This window comes from Vitis riparia, chromosome 8 (assembly GCF_004353265.1).
Source record: "Vitis riparia cultivar Riparia Gloire de Montpellier isolate 1030 chromosome 8, EGFV_Vit.rip_1.0, whole genome shotgun sequence".
Taxonomy (NCBI): domain Eukaryota; kingdom Viridiplantae; phylum Streptophyta; class Magnoliopsida; order Vitales; family Vitaceae; genus Vitis; species Vitis riparia.
Genome location: NC_048438.1, coordinates 3,877,726 through 3,901,430, shown reverse-complemented (window position 1 = coordinate 3,901,430; position 23,705 = coordinate 3,877,726). Strand labels below are relative to the sequence as shown.

Genomic DNA, 23,705 nt, shown 5'->3' with positions numbered 1-23,705 from the left:
TATCAATTGAAGAAGGCTTTGTATGGGCTTAAATAGTTCCTTAGAGCTTACTTTAGAAGGTTTACTAAGACAATGAAAAGCATGAATTATATTTAAAGCCAAGGGAATCATACACTATTTGTTAAACACTCTAGGTATGATAAAATGACTACTCTCAGTTTGTATGTTGATGATATCATTGTGACAAGATATGATTTAGAAGAAATGGAGTGATTAAAAGAGAAATTGGAAAAAAAAGTTTGAAAGTAAGGACATAGGATATGCTGTCAAGGTATTGAAGTTGCTCAATTAAAGGAGGGAATCATGATTTCATGGAAAAATTACATTTTAGATCTCAGAGAGATTGGACTATTGGGGTTTAAGCCAACAAATACACCAATTAAGGTTGGTCACAAACTTGATGAAGGACTAGAGAGTCCTCTAGTTGAGAGAGAAAGGTATCGATGCTTCATAGATAAGTTAATTTGCTTATCACATACTAGACCTTATATAGCATATGCTCCTAGTATGGTGAGCTAGTTAATGCACAATCTCAAGGACGTACAAATGGAGGTAGTTACTTGGATACTTATATACTTTGAAGTTAATTCTTAATAGTGGTGTTTTGGTAAAAAAAAAGCTAGGAGGATGACACTTGAGGTTAATGTAGATGTTGATGAGGCAAGATTAGTTATTGATAGGAGATCAACATCTAGCTACTGTACTTTCTTGAGAGGGAATTTGGTTTGGAGTAGTAAGAAATAGCACATGCTTGTTAGTAATATATATATATCAATTCTATAGTCTAAGAAGGTACATGATGATACTTGTATACAATTACAATTATAGCCTCTTTTAGAAAATGAGTATATGAAACTTAATATCATGGAGAAGGTCTGATACAAGAGAAGGAGATGGGAAGTAGATTTCAAACAAAAGGATAGCTTCAATGGAATGAGACCAGATATGTCCAGGGCAATGAATATTATCTTGTCATCTTTAGAAGAAGACTCAACATTCCTAGAGCCGTTTAACTTTCTTTGTTTTTTATTAGATTTTGTATATTTTTGAAGGACATCTTATCCTTAATTGTACTTGGTAATTCATGCAATCAAATTTATTGTGTTTGATTTATTTTTTTAAAAAAAGGAAAGAAAAACTTGAGGACTTGAGCAGCCCCAGAGGTTATGGAGATTCAGCATCCATGATTGTGGGTGTGAAGGAGTACAAGAAACAGTAACACTGACAAGATTGAAGCACTAGAGGGCATCCTAAGTAGTTTAGTTCTTACCTTTTTTGTTTGTTTAAAATTTTTATATTATATCTCATCCTTCCCATCAAAAGAAAAAAAAAAGTGTTCCTTTTCCATTCACTATTGATTATTTTTCAATTACTGACAACCATAGTTAATCCTGTGCATTTTAACTGATGCCTTTATTTTCATATTAACCTAGACGTATGTGTTAGCACTCAGTAAAGTGTGGCTGTTTATTATAAAGTTCAGTGCAAGGATAAAAGCAACAATAATCCTTTGACCAACTTCAAATGCAGTTGGAGGAAAGGGTTTCAATTGCAACTTCAGAATTCTCTAGTTCTACATGACTTTCTTTTCTTGTTGCTCACTAACCCTACCCAACAACCCTCACACCCACCTCTCCCCCCATTTTTTTTTAAAATTTGGGTTTGTGTATATATATATATATAAATGCATCTTATTTTTAGGAAGGCCACCAAGAAGTGGAGCTTGCTGGTTTGAAATGACCTTTGTTACATTTCTCTTACTTTAGGTTGATAGTGTGAGAGAACAGAAGCAGGTGGACACATGCAAGAGTGTTGATACAGTGAAATTATTCCAAATTGAATCCATTGATATAAAAGACAATATTGTGCTGCAAAAACTTCTTGTAAGTTGAGAAATTAAATTCAAAATAATATTTCCAAAAATTTATGATAATGGTATTTACTTTGCTTTCACTTCTTTTACCAGCAAGCACCTAGATGTTTTGATCCTCCAGAAAGTAGCTGGAGAATGTGCCACAATAGTGAAGAAGAAGCTCAAACAGCAGTTGCCTGTTCTGCAGAAAAGCAGAAGAAACCATGCTTCCTTTGTGGGAGCTTTAAGCATAGTGGGAATCATTGCAAACAGGTTTTGTAACATTACTTCATAAAATCATTCTGTCTGACTCAGATTTCTTTAGTGTTTTGATGTTAAACTTTGTATGCATCTATTTTCTAATTGAAGAATTTATTTTTGTTGCTAAAGAAATTCTTTGCTAAGCAGTATTTAAATCACACCCAATGAAGAGTATGACATGGAAAGATACTTTTGCCTTCTCAAATTCATGTGGTTCTTTACTCATTCAAGAATTATCTTTAAATTTATTCTATCATTCTAGATGCATAAAGTGGTTTGTGTTACTCCCCATAGGTTCTGCTCCCCTCAGTTCATTGTCATTATGGGATGGGATGCGAAAGATTGTCGTTTGGAGAAGGCAATTAGGTGGGGGGTGGGGTGGGGTGGGGTGTTCAGCCTGCCTATCTACTTTACGTCCAAGGTTATAGTGAGGCTCAAGGAGATTAAATGAGACTTTCTTTTGGAGACGGGGCTTTGGAGAAAAAGTTATAGTTAGTGAGATGGTTGATTGATTGCATAGATGAGACCGATGCGATAGGTATGTGGTGTCGATGGGAAGAGGGAGGGGTTGGTCATTGAAATTCTTGCTTCTGTACACACTTAAACGATTCAAAGCAAGAAAATTCAAAAGACTTTTTGCTCAAGATTGCAAGAAAGTCGGTGACTAGGGAAGAAATGGATTGAGTGGTTTGAATGGACTCAAGGAATGAAGTTTTTTCTGTCAAATTTTTTTATTCTATTCCAAGCTAGGGAATTCAATTCCTTTCCCAATGAGCATTATTTAGAATTTATGAGTCTCGTTTAAAGCGAGCTTTTTTTCTTGGGAAGCTAATTTGGGAAAAGTGTTGACTTTATATTAACTTTAGAGAAGAGGGTGGTCGTTGATGAACAAATGTTTCCTATGTAAAAGATGATGAGGATTTAATTGATCTGAATTTCCTTCACTATATCAAATCAACAGTGTTATGACAGTTGCTCTTCTCTTCATTTGACATTGTTTGGGTACTACCTTCCATGGTGTGGGAGACTCTTTCAAGCTAGCATGGTTCTTTTGTAGAAGAAAAACAAGGCATTTTTAGGACAATATGGGAATAAATGAATCAAATACTGAACAAAAATGAGGAGTGGCTTGATCGAACATTGAAATGCTCATTCCTAAATAACCTCTTACTATATGCCTTGTTACTTTCTTTCCTTGTTTAAGATTCCCGCCTCCGTGGCAGTAAGAATTGAGAGGTTGCAAAGAGATTTTTTATGGTCTGGGGTTGGGGAAGGCAAACGAGATTATCTAGTTAGTTGGGATGTAGTGTGTAATCCGAAGACGAAAGGGGGTTTGGGTCTCGGAAGGATTTCCTTACGGAATTCCGCTTTCTTAGGGAAATGGTTGTGGAGGTATCCTAGGGAGGGTTCAGCGTTGTGGCATCAGGTCATTTTAAGCATTTATGGATCACACTCTAATGGTTGGGACGCCAACACTGTTGTTAGATGGTCACATCGTTGTCCTTGGAAGGCTATTGCACAAGTTTTCCAAGATTTTTCCAAGTTTACTCGGTTCATGGTAGGAGATGGGGAAAGAATTCAGTTCTGGGAAGACTTGTGGTGGGGGGATCAACCTCTGGGGGTCCGTTATCCAAGACTACTTAGAGTGGTCATGGATAAAAACATTCCTATTTCTTCAATTATCGGATCCACTCTCCCCTTCTCTTGGAACTTTAACTTCCGCCGTAACCTTTCTGATTCCGAGATAGAGGATTTAGAAAGTCTCATGCGGTCTCTTGATCATATACATTTATCACCTTCGGTTCCAGATAAGAGATCTTGGTCTTTATCTTCTTCAGGACTTTTCACAGTCAAATCTTTCTTTCTTGCCTTATCCCAAATTTCTGGTTTGCCTTCAGTTTTCCCTACCAAGTTAGTCTGGAATTCTCAAGTCCCTTTCAAAGTCAAGTCCTTTGTCTGGTTAGTGGCTCACAAGAAGATAAATACTAACAACGTGCTACAGTTGAGAAGACCCTACAAAGCACTTAGTTCCGACATTTGCATGTTGTGCATGAAGCATGGAGAAACAGTAGATCATTTTTTTCTTCATTGCCCTCTGACGATGGGGTTGTGGTACAAATTATTTCAATTAACAAAGATAGATTGGGTTCCTCCTAGGAGCATCTTTGACATGCTATCTACCAATCTTAATGGTTTTGGTTCTTCTAAGAGAGGGATTGTATTATGGCAAGCTGCGTGCATCGCTTTATTATGGGTGGTGTGGCGGGAAAGAAATGCAAGGATTTTTGAGGATAAAACAAGGAATTCAGAGAACCTTTGGGACATGATTCATTTCCTTGCTTCTCTTTGGGCTTTTTGTTCTAAGATTTTTAAGGGGATTCCTCTTAATGTGATACACCTTGATTGGTTAGTGGCGTGCAACTCCAATGGGTTGGCCTAACTTATAGCAGTTGTCTGTATCTACTTTGTATTTTCTCGCATTTGTTTCCTTGTAGTTTTGTTTTCTTTGGTGGGAGGATTCTTCATCCTTCTCTTGTACTTTCCTTTTTATCAATATATGCCTTTGTCGTTTCCTATCTAAAAAATAACCTCTTACTATAGGTTAGGATGTACATAGAAAAAGGTGCAATGCTTTGATTTCATAAATTGGTTGGAATCTTACTGAGGAAGGGAATAGTTTTTTGTGTTTTCTCTAGCCTTTTGACACCTGTTGTATATATCTTGTGTATTTTTGCTATCTATAAATTCATTTTTCTTATTACAAAATCTTCTAAGCACAGAACTTGTTCTTTCAGAGGGTAAGCTTGATTAGTCGTAAATTTGTAATTCAGGATTCCTAAACTCTTTAGTTTTTTGGAACAAGTTTAGCTATCTAAACTCCTCAGCTTAGTAGTGATACAACTCCATTACATAAAACATTCTAATTGATAGTTGTTAACTGATTGGCCTTGGATTTTCCTTGGTTAAGATTCCTCTAGACCATCCAAAGTCTCCATTCAATGTGGAAAACTACTCTGACAAAGTTTAAAAGGAAAGGTGCAAATGTTGTGGCAAGAGCAAGGTCAGTCAAATGTCAATAGGTACATAGATAAGGGAGGTTTATGGTAGGTAGATGGATTACATAAAACATTTTGTCTTACCTTATTATTCTAGATAGAGTTAGATGTCAAAAAGGATGTAAGGTTTCTTCTTGAGCAATATCATGTAGCCACATGGATCGAGTGATTTTATTTTTGTTGGGTATTTGGAAATTTTGGAAAATTAGTATAATTTATTTTATTATTTATACACCATATCATTATAGAGGCTGAGGTAGAGTTGGTTGTTGCCAGTGATAAAGTGCTAGATTAGGGTCCCTTGGACATGATTTTGCAAGTGATCAACATAGTTCTTAGAAAATGTGGTTCATTCTCTCATTTGTTCAACTATATGGTTCATTATAAGGATTTCGTTCCCCTTCTTGATCTAAGTTTGTACATTGTGGAAGGATGTCTTGGCCTTCTTGATCTTTTTAATTAATAGAAATGATATATTATGTTTCTGATATGTATTAATAAAAAAAGAAAAGATTTTTTTACCATACTGATAGGTAGAGCGGCCAAACTCTAGAGGGTTCTTTCTGCAAAGAGGAGATATTGGTGTCTTTAGTTGACCTGAGTGGGGATAAAGCCCCAGGTTCAGATAGGATTCCCATTACATTTTGTTGCAATGTCATGGTCTAGGGACATTTAGGGCTTTTTCTTCATCATTTCTATACATTTGGCTCATTTGGAGTGAGCTAAATGTACATTCTTAGTGGGGGTTTATAAGAAAAGGATGGAGGATACTAAGTATTTTAGCCCATTATTTTGCTGGGTGGCTTTGTTCATTTTTTTCTTCACAAAATTTTTGACTAATAATCTAAAGAAGATAAATGAGAAAGTGGTGTTTGATTTTTAGAATGCCCTTTTGGAGGGAAAGCAGATCCTGGATGCTCTTTTATTTGAGAATGAGGTTACTTCTTGAGAGTTTTAGCACCACATAAGTGGGTATTAAAAAACTTATTATCACGTAAATTCAGATTTGTTGCTTTTTCGAGCATGAGCAGAATGTGGTGCTGTCAGAAATGACTTGGATGGATTAGATGTTTCTTTCTTTCCTTCGTTCTTTTTTCTCTCACTTATCAGTGGATGGATTAGGTTTTGCATCTCATTGGTTAGGGTTTTGGTCTTGGTGAATAGGACCCTAATCAGTTCCTCCAAAGCTTGAGAAGGTTGAGGCAGGAGGATCCTCTTTCTCCCTATTTATCCATTCTAGTGATGAAGGCTTTGAGATTTTTCAATTCATAAGTGGTGGGGGAAGGGGGGTTGGGGAGAAGTGGAGGTTTCAGTTCTTACTGATGATTCACTTCTGTTTTGTGAACCTAACAGTGAGCAGTTGATACGTCTATGTAGACTCTCTTGTGTTCTGGGGTGGTGTCTGGTCTAAATATCAATTGAGGACTGTGGGTCAATCCTGGTGGAGAACGTGGACCAAGGTGGTCTCTTTACTTTGTTGTACAGTGGGCAGTTGCTCATCATGTGTTCAGGTTTTTCTGTGGGCATTTTGTTTAGTTCCTCTTTGTTGTGGGGCGAGGCTTGGGTTCTGGAGGAGTTTCATTGATTCAGAATCAGAGTTAATGCAGTCTTTTTTGTGGCCTATTCACCCTATGATTGCACATGGGGTTGTGAAGATCTGTTGACATGGAGAGTCCTTTTACAAATCTTTGAGTTATGTGAATTTTTTCTTAGTTTTCAGCTAAGTAAATTAGGGATGTTGGGGGTCCTTCTAAAATGGGTATTATCTATTACAACTGATCAACTTGTTTGCAAGGGTGAATTTTTGTTAAGTGAAGTCGTTTAATACAAAGACCAGAGTCAGCACCATTGTGTGGGGGCCAACAGCTTGGGGTCCTTGGTGTTCTCCTTGTTCAATCAAAAGAGGTTGTAAGAAGGCTTGGAGGATGACCTGCTTATGCTTGCTTTTGGAGCATCAGGAAGGGCAGAATTGTAGGATTTTTGGAGACTAGTTTGGAATTGACTTTAAAAGATCTGATTCTTAAAGACAAACTTTATTGATAGCTTGAGTTGACTTTAGGCCGTTATGATGTGGCTTCTATTTCTCTTTATGAAGTCCTTGGTCTCATACATACCTCGTGATTGGGTTGCACTCCAATTGTGCTCTTCCTTTTAATAAACATTTGCAATTTGCCTAACATTGAAAAAAGGAGAAAACTGTCATAGCTTTCCCAATGAATCCTTACTGTGAGGTACTTCTGCCAGATGTAGGAAATTTTGTTTATTTTAATATAGTTTACTCAGTATGACGTTATAATCATCTGTGGTATCTCAGCAGGCTCGTAATTGCTTTGTCTATGAAAGAAGTCAGCATACCAGAAGTTGTCCAGAGAAAAACCAAGGGAACTGTCCAAGTTCCATGATATGTTTAAGATGCGGAGGTTCAGGGCATGATATGCTTTTTTGTAGGAGCGAGTATTCCTCTGATGATCTGAAGGTTTGTATGATATTCTGTGGCCTTGTTCGTCTTTTTTCTTAGTCAGGATGGAACACATCAGAAAATTCCAGCTGAAAATGGTTTTGGAATCTTGTTTTATGAGAATTTTGGATGAGCAGGAAATACAATGTTATGTGTGCAAGAGATTTGGCCATCTTTGCTGTGTTGATTTCCCAGATATACCGCGACAAGCTTCTTGCTACAAATGCGGCCACTATGGTCACTTGGGTTCTGTAAGTCATACTTGCTACTCATTTTACATTAGGATCTGTATGTTTTCATAGGGCATGCTTAGTGGATAGAGCAACTGCACAATTCTTACAGAGCTTCATCCATGAAGGATTGCACGAAGTGACATGGTGACATTACCAACTCAATGTGATTGCTATATTCTATAAGTTGGAAGAGATGAATGAAAATGTCCCCAAGGTTCAGGTCCAAAATCCCCACCCCTTAAAGTTACTTTGTGTTGGGCTACCGCCTTTCTTTTTTTTTGTTGTCTTTTCTGTCCGTCTCAAATCTGTAGGATCTACCTTACCAAGTGATAGAGGTTGTTACCCTCGATGTCTCTTGTAGGACAAACTGAGGATGGGTGGTGATTCACCAACTACTGTGAGATTTGTCACAAGGACAATGGAGATTTTTTTACGTTCCATGTCTGCATCTAATGATCTGAACACAGAGATCACAGAAGAGAACACACAGAATGCTGGGTGCGTTGCTGGTGATTCACCTATAAACACTTCAAGAAAGCTGGAGCGAATGTTTGGGGGGTGTTAACTGCAAAATCTACTATGAAAGGCCATGAGTTTTCCACCTTTGCAGTGAATAAATAGATCTAAAGGAAAAAGAAATTAAAAGAGAGAGTTTTCAGTATTGTAGCTGTGAAGGGGTTTGGTCTAGAGAATGGCTAGGCTCTTTCCTTTTTGGTGTGATGCATGTGCATACATATTATGCTGGCAACTTTTGGAAGGAGGGAAGCTGCAATAATTTATGGTCAATTTTAGTATTTTGCTAACTCAACGCCTTAAACTTTTTATTGATTACTTTTCCGACTTAATTTTCCGCTTCGGAATTTTGCTGAATTGCTTTAGTATGTTTCTCTGGAACTCATTCTTGCTTTGTTTATTATTTTTTGATAGGGAAATAGAACAATAGGCTAAGAGTGGGTTTTTAAGTGTTTTTTTATAAAGTGTTTTTAGAAAAATCATTTATCAAATATTTTTTTTTAAAAAATTATAAATGAATTTTTAATACTATAAGTGATTTTTTTTTTTAAATTTTTATTCAAATTTTAAAATGTGTTTCTTAAATTTTATTAGATGCTTAAAATTTTTATTTTTTAAATGTTAAAAATGATATAAATACTTCTTAAAATCATTGTTAAACATACTTTTAGACTAAACATTTTTAAAGTTTTTAACACTTAATGTTAAAAAATTTTAAATATTAGAAATATTAAAAACGTTTTCTAAAATCATTATTAAATAGAGTCTTAGGTGGTGTTTGTTTTTTGGTTGAATAAAAAAAGTCAAAATATTTGACTTTTTCTATTAAGGTAAAAGTACCTTATTGATATTAATCAATATAATTAAAGTAAACTTGTTATAAGTTTAGTTTAATTATATTGGTTGATGCCAATGAGTTACTTTTAACTGAATAGAAAAAGATAAATATTTTAATTTTTTCTATTCAGTCAAAAAACAAACACCACTTTAACGTTTTTTCAAAAATAGTGTTTTCAAAAATTACTTTCAAACCTATTCTTAAGGGTTGAAATCGAAAATACTTAACAAGCGAAAGGGAGCAATAACGCATTAAAAAACACAAAACCAAAATGGTCCGTACAGTTTAATTTGTAGTTTTTTTTTTTTAAAACTTCTGGCCGAATCTTAATGTATTAAAAATGTTTAATTTTGAACTATTTCTTTAGAGATGATTGTTGATAGATTTTTAAAAATAATCTTAAGTGTAAAAATTACTCTCCAACTGTTAATGGTTAAAATTATTTATATCATTGAAAAAAAATAAAATTGTCTTTGTGTGAAATGTTGTAGAATGGACCTCAATCTGCAAGAAGAGTCGGTTATCATCTTCACCTAGCAAGTCAGACTAAACCGCAGAAAGCGTTTCCAAGTCCATGGAGTGCTCAGGACGAAATAGAAAGAAATTTCCTTAAACCCACTGCCAGCTCATTGTTGGTAAATCAATTTTTTTACCTGGACATTGGAATTTTCTTTCTACTAACAAATTTCCTGATTTTTTTTTCTTTTCTCTAATGACTCCTTAGGTCTTGTTTGGTTAAAGTTACTAGTTCTGTACAGCTAACAAAAACTTACTCCAAAAGACTTAAAAAGCCCTACTTGGGATAAGCTTTTACTTACGGATATACATTGTGTTTGGAAACTACAAATATCTTAATTTATGTGTTAATAATGCTTAATGCATAGTACATGTTGTGAATCACCATCATGAATGAATTTTATAATGAAATTTTCCAGTCTGAATTAAAAAAAAAAAAAAAAGTTGACATTATAATAATAAATATAATATTAATAAAATATTAATAATGTCAACAATAATTCTAATAATAGGTATAATATTAATGGAAAAAATATTACTAAGATAATTAATATTTAATAATAATATTTATTTTTTATTTTAATTTTAATCTATTTCCCGTTTTCCCAGAAATGAGGGGAGATAGAAGGTATCATAACTTTGAACAGATAATCAGATCATCTTTTCTAGGCAGAAAAATAAAAGTCAAAAAAAGTATGGCCATGCACTCTAGTATAACTTTGAATAGAAACTTCTGGCCGCTGCTAATCCAGGAAAAATTAAACCCTAACCCTAATGCACTAAAATCAATATGAATTTTTAAGATGCAGTACAACTTGCATGGTTGCTGTGAACTTCGTTAATTATCTTGAGCTTTTCTGTTGGTAAAATGTCGGTACAGATTTTTTTCTTTTCAGAAACCACACCATCCAAACCCAACCCCCCAAGCAGAGCAATTTACAGAAGAGAGTAAAGAGATTAACCCAAGCAGACATGATGAGATGGGCAATCAGTAGGATAAGCAGACATCTCCTCTTGCTTCTCTACCCCTGCAAATTCAGATCAAATGGATTTAGTCCCCAAATAATAAACAGAAGTGACCGATGGCCAATGAGATGAAGACAATCAAAGTCTCAAATACACACCTGTTGGCTCAGAATTTCAACCGCTATATTTAGATCTCCATCAGAGGCTGCAATGGCAACTTCTACCTGTGTCTGAAACAAATCCATATTCTCACTTTAGAATCCCTTGCAACTCAACTGGATGCATACGTGTTTTTTAATGAGTTAGCTTCATCACATGGTTTCTCAGCTATGTTTCTATGTATTATGCCTACGCAAATTGTGGACCACCTTATTTGAGTAACTTACAACCACCTGAAGTGTTAAAAATATTATAATAGAAAAAGAGAGACAAGAATTCAAAATAGAAACATGAAAAGAACACAGCACAAAGTTGGTCCTGATTTTTACCTGTGTCCTTTCAAAACCCATTGATACAAGTTTTTGGATGTCTTCTTCGGACGCCAATGAATCCTGCATCCCGACGACAAACAGTAAGTATTTAAGAATCATCAACCTGTAAAGGGAACATGGGAAGCAATGTGAATTATTCTAAAGAAAAAGTAAAACCTGATGGTGTGCATTGCCTCTTGCAACTGCAGCAGCACTATCTACAGATGACCGCCTGAAACATCAATAAATTAATAACATAAGAGAGTTGTTCAACTCCACAAAAGGGAAGCATTCCTGTTGATCATCATAATTCATCACACTGGAATGCATTTGGTAGAGCCTGTGACATGTTCTCAGCATCAATTATAAGGCAATTCAGAACTCAGGTGAGTTCTCTGCCAAAATTTCATGGGGAAAAATGCTGTTGGGTCATTTAGATTCATTTCTATTTTGGCAATTTGTAAACATAACTCACTGCTATGTTTGCAAGAAGTTGAGTTCAAACAAATCCCAACAACTCCCACCTTCCCCACACCTCACTCCTTTCAGCCCCACAACCAGAGATCCTGTTCTTATCATTGGGTTCAGAAATCCATATTTTCTTTTCAGAACTTCATTTTTCCCACCTTTCGTGGGCTCTAATTTTGTTTCCAATGAAGCATACTTGTGTACATAGTTCCAATACATTCAACCTAAAATTCCCTGTGATTGTCTGACGTCAGTTGTTTATGTTTTCATCAATAAAAAACATAACCTTTTTTAAGGTACAAAATATAAGCATATGCAAACAACCATTCTTTTATTCATCCAAATTTTTAGGGATCACAGCTACTCATTTTAGATACTAGGTAAGATTTCCTGAGCAGTAAAACAAGAATTCCATGAGCAAGCTAGAGTTAATTGCCTTGTATCAATTTATCTGGGATACAAAATGAGCAAGTTAATCTTAAGCATACACATTAATGTATTGAGCATGCACCAAAAAATTCTTCCCATACCTTTCATCCAGTACCTGTTGTTGTGTCGTATTTGCTGCCACATCTAAAGAATGGTCTAGGTTGCTATTATCCAATAGTCTAGCCTCTAGAGTAGAATCAGAAGGAGTAGTTTGACTTTGGCTTGAACTTAGAGTCCTTCCCCTCCCAGGAAACCTGGAACTCTCTTGGGATGCCTACATGTTATTACTCAACTTCTTAGTACAAGAAGAAATCCTAACAAATAGAAAGCATATAAATACAACATCCCCATGTGGTCATGCCTAATCAAGGATTGAAATTTTGATATAGATGCATATATTACTACTGGAATATGGAAATATCAATATTGAAAATTTTCCAAAGAAAATGATGAAAATTACTAATTTTTTTTGATAGGTAAATAGAGCTTGTATTAGAAGCGCCTAGAAATGGTGAATATAGTACACACGAAGTATACAAACAGAATGCCAAAAAGCTAGGCAAAGAAGACAAAAAAAAAAAAAACATTTCCCCTATCTAGACATAAAGCATTCTATAAAGTCAATCATAGACTAAGTATGATCCTCCATAAACACCCTAGCCCAATTTACAAGAGTATACAAAAAGGAAAGTTTTAAAGCTTGGTTTGACCATTCAAAATCATTGAACGCTCTTTCATTTCTTTCCTTCCATAAGGTCCACAATAAGCATAAAAGGGCAGTCCTCCAAGCCTTCTCCCTCCTCTTACCCACAAAGGCGCAATAGTAAGATGACAATTACTATTAAAACATGAAATTCTGAAATGAAATTTTAATGGGGGTTATGACATGCAATAAACCATCACTTAAAACTCAAAAGATTATTAGAAGAATACATACATGAAAACTTATGATGCCCGGACTCTCTTGACTTCACCTAGTGTCATGTCAACACCATATGACCAAATGGATGTAGGCAAGTGATTCTTGTTAGATACTCCTATTTGGTTTGGATACGACAATTCGGTTTTAATCGATTTCATTTTTTTACTTTCAACTTTCTTTGCTAGTAGTTACTTATAAAAATGGAGTTGGTTGGGAAATGAATTTTTACATGATATTTAAGGATGAGAAAGAAAAAATAGAGACAAAAAGAAAAGGGGAGTATTTTTTTATCAAGAATATCTTTTCTTTTGATTAGTTTCTATGGAAGATTGAGATTAGGAAAGTCATGATGTTGGGAAAGTTCCTAATTTAGGTGTTAGGAATTTTGTATATATATGTCAGTCACTGTACAAGCTATAGATCAAGGAAATTTTTTTTTATACCTTTCATTCTTCCATCTCTCTTCTTCTACAATTTCTAATTATTTTTTCCTTTTTGTGTCCAAGTGTCTATACCCATTATTTATATTCCTTTTACCTGAGTCTCCATATCCTAAAATTTGGAGATGTGGAGGATCATACACCTATGCACAACCACACCCAAACCCATGCAAGATAAGTATATGATTTATAGAGTGAAAAAGTTGCATATCTTAACAAAGGATAAATGTCATGTATTTGAACACTTGAGTATCATAAAATATTTGTTTCTTTAGGTAAACATATAGTTTTTAGAAGAAATAAAATGACTTCAAAGAAATTAAAAATAAGTTAGTATGAACCAGTGTATTTTTTATGTATTCAATTAAAATAATTATCACTCTAATCTAGCCCTATGGGTGAAGGGTAGAACTTGGGTTAGACCTCTAATCTAATCAGACCTGCCTGAGCTGCAACCTTAATCTTTAGCTATTAAAATATGACAAAGGCCAAAACTTAACCTAGCCCTAGGGATATGGATAATTCAGCACTTTGGTGGAGGCTTCCACAATTACCATAAGTCCATGGGCAAAACTGGGTTAAACTGAAAGACCCACAACCATCAAAAGCCAGTGGAAACTGCATTGCAACTGTTAAATGTAAAGAATGGAACAATGGTTCCAAGAATATTGGATTGTTTTGCTAAAGCAACATAATTAATCACAGTTGAATCTATGCATGGATGTAGAAATACTTCAAGAGCCAAAAATGGAAACTATTTGTTCCATGGCAGGCGAAGGTACATAGATAATGCACTAAAATGTGAAAGAATAGATTTACTTTGGTGGAAGACTTGATACCTGGGTAGACATTCCCCTTTGTGGCATCCAGGAAGAAAGGTTTCTCCATATATTTCCAGATATTAAGCCACTGTTTTATTTAAAGAACTTAAATTAGGACTCCTGGTGGAAAAACAAAACCAGAAGCGAAAAAGAGAAACTACCTGGGTGAAGTATTTGAGCTTGAATGTGTAGGAATGTAAGCTTGAGGGTTGCCACCAGTGCACAAAATAAATTTTGGTCGCCTCACACAACTTGACTGAAAATTAGAAATTAAAAGCTCATAATTTTATTTGGGGACTACCCATCAAATAAAAGATATTTTTATTCAAGGACCAAATATTTTAACTGAGAGAGCATAACAACAGGTTTGTCTCAAATATACATAGAATTGCAATGTAATGCAAAACATGTTTAAATTTTTATAGTTACCATGATATATTGCACAAGTTCATCTCGGCAAAGAAAAGAATTTATCATTTTCTTAATGATTTATCGTGCAAAGAAAAAAAGGTATTCCATGGTGAGAATGGGAGAAGCATCAAGAAGTGGGTTAGAGATCAATAAGAAGGCTTGATTACATTCTGCAAGAACCTAACAAAATAACAATCAGTATTATCATTCAAATTACCTCATGAAGTATTTGACATCAACAACATAAAATCTAATATTAGCCTGTCAAAAATCACATCTTCAATTAAAGTCAAGTCCATCAGATGTAACAAATGATCTACTCTATAAACTACATTTATGTAAACTTATTTATGTATTTATTTATTTTTGATAAGTTACATTGGCATAAACTTACTATTATTCAACACTAGCATTTAAACAAGAAAGTTGTCACTTTGTATAAATGACATTCCTGGTTTTAAAGGAAATGATAATATTTTTTTAATAAAAAAATAATAATAATAACAAGCATAAATAGGCACAGAACCAGAGGCAGAGGGTCCCTGTAACAAATGCTTTAGATATTGGTAAAGTCTTGTGGAACTCATCAAAATCCCTGATAGTACAATATTATCATTACAGGTCAATAGAAGAACCGCTCAGTAGCACCATAAAATCACATATGAAATTTATGAACACAACCCTGCAACTTAATTAAAATGATGCCAAACAAAGTGCTTAGACTTTATATTTAATGTGCATGTGGAAATAAGTGGAAAACAGTGCAGCTAATTCCATAAGAGGGCTTGACCAAGTTTAGAGATCACATTTTTCAAAATCAGCCATATAATTTATCCATCTAATTACGAGATTATTTCCAGCACAATTTGACCAATGCTCTTAGTGACAGAATATACTGTGACTGGCCAGACCTTTTTATGCAACGCTCTACTCAAAAGGAAAATGAACTTTGCTCCTTTAGCCACTAGGCACTCCAATGGTTTGGGAGAAGGAAAAAAGACTCATCTTTTGTTGCTTTTGGCATGAGATGATTAATACAAAATGTCATCTATCAATGAACAGTGGATTGAAGGTGTTCTTAGGATTGCTTTGTTTTTCTCTCCTCTCCTATAAGCAATTCTAATCCTTTCATACAAAAATTCACTGTTCATACTGAACCACTTGCAGAATCAAATCCAGTTCCATAAGATTCTATACCAGCTATGCATTCTCCATGCATCTGTGCCCCGGAGATGTCCCTAATGCTATGGGCTTTGGCTTGTGTACATACAAAATAATGAATGGGATTGTGAAAATCCTTTCACCACCAATGCAAAAGGATGTGTCAGAAAGAATGGAGCACTGCTCCACTCTGCTGCATTCCATATAATAAGCAAACTTTTTTCCGTAGAATTCAAACATATGGACACAAAATACAATCCTGCGTTTTTGTTGTGTGAAAAGGCCACCATTAATTATATTTGTCCCAAATCTACCATTTGGATATTTAAACAATGAAATTGATATCATAACCAGAGGCAGATTTTGATGTCTCATGGAAATGAAATCATTCTATGGCATTTTATCACCATTTGAATAAGTACATTATGTTAAGGGCACAACACTGTAAACATGGAAATGAAATCATTCTATGGCATTTTATCCTCCATGTGAAGGAGTTCATTATATTAAGGGCACAGCACCGTAGTTATAATTCCAGGAAATAATGTCCATTTATGTCCCTACCACTAATTCCATCTCCACTCTAAAGTATCATTTATTGCCTTTAAATACTATGGTACAAAAATGGAGATATTCATTTCCATATGGTATCCAAATCACTCTAAAACTGCACTAAGATTTTGACCAGACCAAGAGGCCTCACGAAAGATATCACAGCAAATTACAGAAACCCAAGTACATATATAGCTCAGATGGTAAACATGTGAGATATGGGTAGAGTCCAAAAGATAATATAGGGCATGAACTCTATAGAAAAACTGGAAGGAAGAATTATTTCATCAACAAATCCAGTTCCTGAAGAAGTACTTACAAGTAATGAGGATGACTCAATGGCAGAATAGAATGAGGTTCCAGGTATTAGAAAGTTGAATAACCCATAAGTATCTGAAACACAGAAAACATTTTCTGTTTTAGAATTTCTACTAGCTTCCTTCAAAATATTAACAAGCCAAAAGAATAGAGTCACGAAGTTAGTAATGTATTTAAACACAATGGAGAAACAGACATGCAAATCCGGACAAAATGCCACATAGGTGTCCAAGCAATGAGACATTCGTCATAAGAAGCTGGAACACTACCAATAGGATCCATGCATACCTGAAACAACAATTTCAAATAAAATGCCACATGTTAAAGGAATTCTAAATGAATAAAAGGAAACATCAGCAAGCATGTTGCTACATTTACCATTTAGCAGGAACATTAAAGAGTCCAAACACACTGCAGGAAAGAAGACGTGATCAGTAGTTGAAGATTGAAATAACTTCATACCGTCTATTGGAGAAATCAAAACTCAAAATTAATTAGTTGCATCAAAGAATTCACTCTTCACAGAAATGCATGCGAATGTGTTTACATGTGTACATCTAATCTTGCAGGTGCACAAGATTCAACACTTAAGTTGCAAATTCTCAATTCCCAGGCATCGGCTGATACTAGACTGTTGACAACATTAGCAGAGATCACAGTTTCTGCAAATATCCTGTGCAAAACATAGGAGTTCTAACTCCCATTTTTGCAGCAGGTGTGGATGATTCCTTCTGGTCTTAACCCTGTCAGAAATGCTAATTTCTTATCTAAGTTCTAGTTTATTTCATAAAAAGGGGAACACTTTAGATGATTTATGAAATAACTAGTTTTGCATTTTTTTTTTTTTTTTTTTAAAAGAGACTGGTAAAATATTCAGGGATGTTTATGTCATTTTAGAACGAGCAAAAAAATTTGGTTCTTCTCTCTTGCTCAAAAAGATGCAGAATTGCTAAATTATGAGGTTACTTCAAGAAGATGCAGATGCAGATGCAGAAAAAATGAACTTTACTAAAAGTGGAAAGTAAGAGTTAAGTGCTATTTCAAAATTCCATATACTTTGACCAATGAGAATGCCAATTCAAGGAAATTTCAGCTCTCAAGAATTAAAAGTCTCAGCATATGAACCGGATGGAATGCCAAACAAGTACTTAATGATCGAGATGGAGAAAACTAACCTTCTAGTTTGAGCTCCACTCAGACTTGTCTCTATAACAATCATAGAAAATAAAATTCCTGAGAAGCCTATTGCACACTCGTTCATGAGATAGTGATATGAATAAAAAGGATTATAGGCTACCAGTGATGCAATAAGAACATGGAAAATGGCATTGCTTGTTGCCAATAAAACTATCATGTAAAACAAGCGAACAGATCCCATGATTCTCTCCAGCTCAGAACCCAGAGGAACCAACGCCATCATATTGAAGAGAACATGCAGCAGAGAACCATGAAAGATAATGGCGGTATAAATCCTGTATACTGTCAGAGAAAAAGAGTAAGATCCATGACCATAAGGGCACCACTAATTACAGTTGCATACAAGACAGACATAAATCATTTTTTGAAGACCAAGAATTATTAAGTATGACAAATGCATTACATCGGAAGTAAGACCAACAGGGGAAAAAAACAAACAAAGACTACAAAATGTCCGCAATTATTTCGCCCTTCACAGTTTTTTTTTTTCCTTTCGCTTTGCAATAAAACAGTGAAACTTCTATCAACAATCAGATCTGGTCAAGGACTAAGCACTGAATTGTATTCAGATTTTTGTAATCATGGACATTTTAACTAACAAAATCAGCACTGGAAAATGCAATATAAGGCTGCTAGCTCGAGGCTGCATATTCTGGCATAACTTTAACTAGGCTGAACAAAGGCTGCTTGGCCGGATTGAGCTAGGCTCAAGGTTTTGGCGGTTGACTTTGGATGAGCTAGGCCAAGCCCAACCCAACATTAAGAACCCATAGATTTAGGCAACAGCTCAAAATGCAGATTATCCTTGATTATAGACTACTTCTGAATGTAGTACCCCACCATTTACACAAGGAATATATTCCTAGAGAAGATCCTTGATAGAAAATTTTCAATCCAATTGGAGAGGCATTATAACAACTTATGAAGTTATCATGCAATTAAGGTTGTTTTAATATTAGTGTTAGAGAGAGAGTAGATCTCCATGGCAAAAAAGTTTCAATCCAATTGGAGGGGCATTGTAACAACTTATGAAGTTACAATGCAATTAAGGGTGTTTTTAATAGAGATAGATAGATAGATTGACAAGTTGGTTGGCTGAATAGTGGCAAAATGGAAGTTGAAATTACCCTTTTAACCTTCACTTTTCTACTTATGTTAGAATGAAAGGTAATGACATTTTTGAAACTCCAAATTGCTGTAAACTATTCTACAATTTTATCCTCCAAACCTGGCGCTTTGCTATACACTTCCTGCTCCTAATAAAAACCCTAACACATTAAACAAAATAAAATGTGATTAACACACTCAAAACCATTTTTTCTTTTTAATTTTATTGGAAACAGAAATGTATTAAATATGTACAAAAAGTACATGAGAAGGATGAGGAGTCCTGTCCACAGCTACAAAAAGCTGAAAAAAAATGACTCTGCAACAAAGAGGAATTGGAAGCAATAAGTGATAATTGTATAGCAAGTTTTTGAGGTAATGGTCGAGAGCTTCATTCATAGCTTTAACGTGGGGTCTATGAAGGATCCTGGGTTGGAGATTTCTCATTTACTATTCGTTGATGATACTTCGTTACTCTATGATGTGAATGGGGAGCAGTTGTCATATTTTGGTTATAAACTTTGCTTTCGGGCTATTTATGGTTAAATGTCAACTTGGAAAAGAGTGAGGTTGTTTCTTAGGGACTGCCAAGAATGTGGCTAACATGGCATCTATGCTTAGGTGCAAATTGGCCTTCTTTATATTACATATATGGGTTTACCAGTGGGGATTCCTTCAAGTCTAGACGTGTTTGAAACCTGGAGGCAGAGCCTAGGTGATTGGTGATTTGTTTCTTGAAAAGGACTAGTTATGAACAGAAATCAGCATTTGTTGACATTGTCATTATGTTAATATGAAAATTGAAACATTAAGTGGCTATACAGCAAAATGAAATAGTTAAATATTAATTATCTTTATGCTTTAAGAATTAATTTTTTTTTATCAAAAGTGAAGAATATTGTATTAATAGTAGTAAAGATACAAGAGAAGGATGAAAAGTCCTTCCCTCAAAATACAGAATCTGATCAAAGTAAGAATACATCCCTCTATAGAATTAAATAAAGATACTTAAATCTAATTACTTTAAGAATTAAAATTTTAATTATTTGAATAATCATGACTAAGTTAGCTACTTAATCTGGGATTTTGTGCAGGTTATAGTTTCTATAAACCTATAACCCATGACATTTCACTTCCACAATAAATGTCATTTAATAACTATCTTAGACTAAATGATCATGCTAATTATTCAAAATGACATAATAGAATTGTCTTGCGATAAAATTACACACTAGTACTATGTGACACTAATCAGACATAGACACTGGATGCTTCATTCACTTAAATATTTTTCAAAAAATACAACACATGCTTCATAAATTTGTTGCACCAGCAATGGTTCTAATCATAAGGTTTCTTTGTATATGGCTGCAAATACTGAATAAGTGAAAAAGCAGAGACTCTTAAACTTCAGTACTAGAAAGGGAATGTGCATATTGGCCTTATTTAGGCTCAAAATTATACAAAACAATTACTTCTTGTAAAGTGCATCAAGAGAATGAGATCATGAAACATTTATGAGCTACTAGTTATATTAATGCAACATGCTCAGCAATAATTAAAAGGTAAAGGATAATTTACTGTTAGACAAAAGCAATGCATACTAAAGGACAAAAAATGTTACTTATAAAAAGCACAAATGAAAAGCATGCAGTGTTAATAAGGACTTATTTTAAATAATTCATAAACTCCATAAATGAAGGACTGCAGTGAACAATGAAGCAATTACAGGACTATGCAAGAAGTAGCAAAATTATTATGTGAAGGATGATGAGATAGTTGCTTAAAAAAATAGTTCCATTAATATTTTCTAAGAGGAATGCGTTGGAGTTTTTACCTTGGAATTGGGATATAATTGCAGATGGAGAGAAGCATATTTCGACAAAGGAGTCATACCCAACCAAAAGGCAGACCAAGTATATAATAGAACAGATAATCACAACTGCAGAAGTGAGAAAAGGGATATTGTCCCACCACTGCCCAAACCTAGTACGCAATCCTGCCTGTAAAACCAGCACCAAAGTAAAAGTATTTATTAGTGTTTTTTGGATAGATAAAGAAAATGTACTGATGATAAAGAAGGTATACATGATGTAAAAAGTATTTATTAGCACTTACAGGTACATGATCTTATCAAAATAGTTCCTTTTTTAAATATGGGAAAACTGTAGATGTTCCAATTGAATTGTACTTGTCCTAACTACATATTCCAGCAGATATATAAGACAAATTTGAAATTGGTGAAGAGTGGGTATTTTATTCTTGAAGGGAAGGAAAAGGGCATTGCTGTGCCAGTCAGAATGAGGAGTTGGATGTGTAGCATTCGCTCCAAAGTAGAAGAATATATATTCCATTGCAGAAGTTCAGGCAAGGCCTAATTCAAATCCCAGTAAGCACAAAGCAATTCAGTCAAACAATGAGGTGCTGACATATTTGATGGCTCCTTCATATGGGAAGGTTTTTAATACTAGTTACTAAGCTTCTGCATCACATTATCCATTTCAATTCATTTTCCCAATCAACTAGGAAAGGAAAAATATCACATTTGCTCAACACAATAAAAAATGCCAGTATGCAGCTCTCCTTGTAACCATATAAATAACACTCAGTGGAAGCTTCATTACAGCACTATCCATTTATCATCCAGTAAAATGATTATCTTAGATCCATATGTATGAACTCCTCAAGAGACAAAACATCAAAACCTTTTTTAATTATCCTGATAAATAGTAATTGAAAGGGATTAGTTTAACAAATCAAATTATTTAAGTTGACATCAGGCTTTCACTCTCCAACTGCAATGCCTTTAATAACAGCTCTAACATCTCCTACGTTTTTCCTAATCACCAGCACATAAGTATTAAACCCAACTCCACTATGCCGCCTTACACTAATCACCAGCAGTTTTATTTTTTCTATCCCCACTAACCAAAATTCTGAGATTCAAATTTTAATTTCTTTCTACCAACATTTTCTCAGCAACCAAACGGAGCTCAATTGAACCAAATAGCAGAAAAACGACCACAGCCAGGTGTAAAAAAACATAACAATTGACTTTATCCATAAACAGCATCGTTTCACCAATACAAAGCACGAATCTTCAAGTCAACGATTCAAATCTCGAACACGCATTTCTATACCGTTCCTAACAACTGAAAGAAACTTAGGGCTTTCTGGCACAGCCGACGATTAATGAACAAAACCACAAAACCACAAAACCTCAAAACCTAATTTCTCCGTTTGTCTGCCTAGAAATTGTCAGCGAAAACCAAAGAAGAAGAAAGAAAGAAAGAAAGAAAACCAAAACAACTTGGAACTTTCAACTCAATCAGTCATGAGAAATTCTAAATGTACTACGCTTTCATTTAATTTTCTTCGCTTTTCCCATCATTTCTCAGCAACCAAACAAGGTACATAGATCAGAGATTACCTCAGAAACAATGTTGGGTCTCATTTCTTTTCTTTTCCGGTAGTTTTTCTTCTCTGTGATTTGATTTCTTGGAAGTAACCACCAACCACTGCTCTATTTATAATTAATTATATTATGTATGATCGGGTGTTCTAGAAATCCCATTCGGAGCCCCACCAAACTGCCGGGTCGGGCAGTCCGCCCTTTAACCCGACTCTCTACCAACCACGCAAACATTAAGGTACATTCCTTTCAATTATTCTATATCCAATGATCCTTGGATTTTCCAATTTTATAGTATGCTGACAAAGTCTGGAATAAATAATAAGGAAGCATCGTGTTTTCGGATAAAAACAAGAGAGAATCATGATTTAGGGTTTGAAAATATTAATATAAATATTGTTTTTATTATTTTTAATAATAAATAATAATTTTTAATAAATAATATATATATATATATATATATTATTTTCTTTATATATGATAAATATTTTTTTTTTATTTTTTTCTTTCAACTTTAGTCCTTTACTTATTGCTGTTATTATTATTATTATTAGAGGTTTTTAGTATTTTCTAGTATAATCATGATATATTTATTATACATATTATCAATTTGACATTTATCATCAAATAAAAATATTTTATTTATTTTTTATTTTTTCTCCTTTTAACACATAAAATTAGAAAAGAAATTACTTCTCATGAAAATAAATTATAAGAATTTATGATTTTTGTTTGTTAACAAATTATAACTTTTATTTATTGATAAGTTACATTATTTTAATATAATTAAAAAATTAAAATAAAAACAATTTGAAAAATAATTAAACAAAATTAACGAGGGAGGGCATAACAAGGTAGGTATGGAAAAATCTCAAACTTAGTGGTTTTGGTTTTTCTTTGGTGCTAATTTTTGGTTTAAAATTAGGCACATATGGAAAATTCTCGAACTTTTTAGTTTTGGTTTTTCTTTGGTGTCAATATTTGGTTTAAAATTAGCGAATCAATTGAACACTCAAATTAATAGCATCATTATATGATCCCCTTAAAATCAAAGTGGATTTATATTATAAAAAGAAAATTGTGAGTATAGCTGTTTGGTCATCTTCTTAAGGAAGTAATTGGTTTTACTCAAAAATTAGTATGAATAAATGCTTATCAATTTAATTAATGATTATGAACTAAAGTATGACGCACATTTTGGGTGAGAAATCCTTTGATTTACGAGCTCCATTTTCGGTGAGATTTCCTTGATTTATGAGCTCCATTTCGATGAGAAATCCCTCTACCTATTTCCAATGAGAAAT

At 34.2% G+C, this 23,705-nt stretch overlaps 2 protein-coding genes and 1 pseudogene across 7 annotated transcripts in view; 1 reads left to right on the top strand and 2 right to left on the bottom strand.

Moving 5' to 3' along the window:
• LOC117920112 overlaps window positions 1–8,298 on the top strand; it is an 81,024-nt gene extending 72,726 nt beyond the window's left edge. The window contains exons 9-14 of one of the 4 annotated variants that reach the window (XR_004652201.1): window positions 1,767–1,883; window positions 1,967–2,125; window positions 7,487–7,645; window positions 7,765–7,878; window positions 7,986–8,074; window positions 8,222–8,298. Coding sequence is in view for 1 of the 4 variants with exons in the window: in XM_034837472.1 (XP_034693363.1) it covers window positions 1,767–1,883; window positions 1,967–2,125; window positions 7,487–7,645; window positions 7,765–7,929 (600 nt within the window). In the remaining 3 variants the exon portion in view is untranslated. Of the gene's footprint in view, window positions 1–1,766; window positions 1,884–1,966; window positions 2,126–7,486; window positions 7,646–7,764 lie in introns of all 4 variants that reach the window. The other 3 variants (XR_004652200.1, XR_004652197.1, XM_034837472.1) reach the window with 3 other exon arrangements.
• A 2,135-nt stretch (window positions 8,299–10,433) lies between these two features.
• On the bottom strand, window positions 10,434–22,492 carry LOC117921227 (rhomboid-like protein 15). 3 transcript variants are annotated; one of them, XM_034839060.1, is made up of 13 exons: window positions 22,420–22,492; window positions 20,827–20,992; window positions 17,861–18,164; window positions 17,064–17,096; window positions 16,882–16,973; window positions 16,687–16,760; window positions 14,405–14,499; window positions 14,262–14,331; window positions 12,162–12,334; window positions 11,341–11,395; window positions 11,182–11,244; window positions 10,852–10,917; window positions 10,434–10,755 (listed from the first exon to the last, which is right to left on the bottom strand). In XM_034839060.1, exons 1-13 carry the CDS (start codon window positions 22,441–22,443, stop codon window positions 10,750–10,752), a joined length of 1,221 nt encoding a protein of 406 aa, XP_034694951.1. In that variant the 5' UTR covers window positions 22,444–22,492; the 3' UTR covers window positions 10,434–10,749. The 3 variants fall into 3 exon arrangements, with proteins under 3 accessions (XP_034694951.1, XP_034694950.1, XP_034694952.1); XM_034839059.1 differs by lacking the exon at window positions 10,434–10,755 and having other exon boundaries at window positions 10,840–10,917; XM_034839061.1 differs by lacking the exons at window positions 10,434–10,755; window positions 10,852–10,917 and having other exon boundaries at window positions 12,176–12,334.
• On the bottom strand, window positions 14,508–16,210 carry LOC117921228 (annotated as a pseudogene).
• Window positions 22,493–23,705: the final 1,213 nt, after the last annotated feature.

What these genes read in the sequence shown, in the direction of transcription:
- LOC117921227 (XM_034839059.1), bottom strand. Translation starts at nt 22,443, where the DNA reads ATGAGACCCAACATTGTTTCTGAG. An exon ending in GACCCAACATTGTTTCTGAG is followed by an intron (nt 20,993 to 22,419) that starts GTAATCTCTGAT and finishes CTGGTTTTACAG; the next exon opens with GCAGGATTGCGTACTAGGTT. An exon ending in AGTGGAGCTCAAACTAGAAG is followed by an intron (nt 17,097 to 17,860) that starts GTTAGTTTTCTC and finishes TCTTTCCTGCAG; the next exon opens with TGTGTTTGGACTCTTTAATG.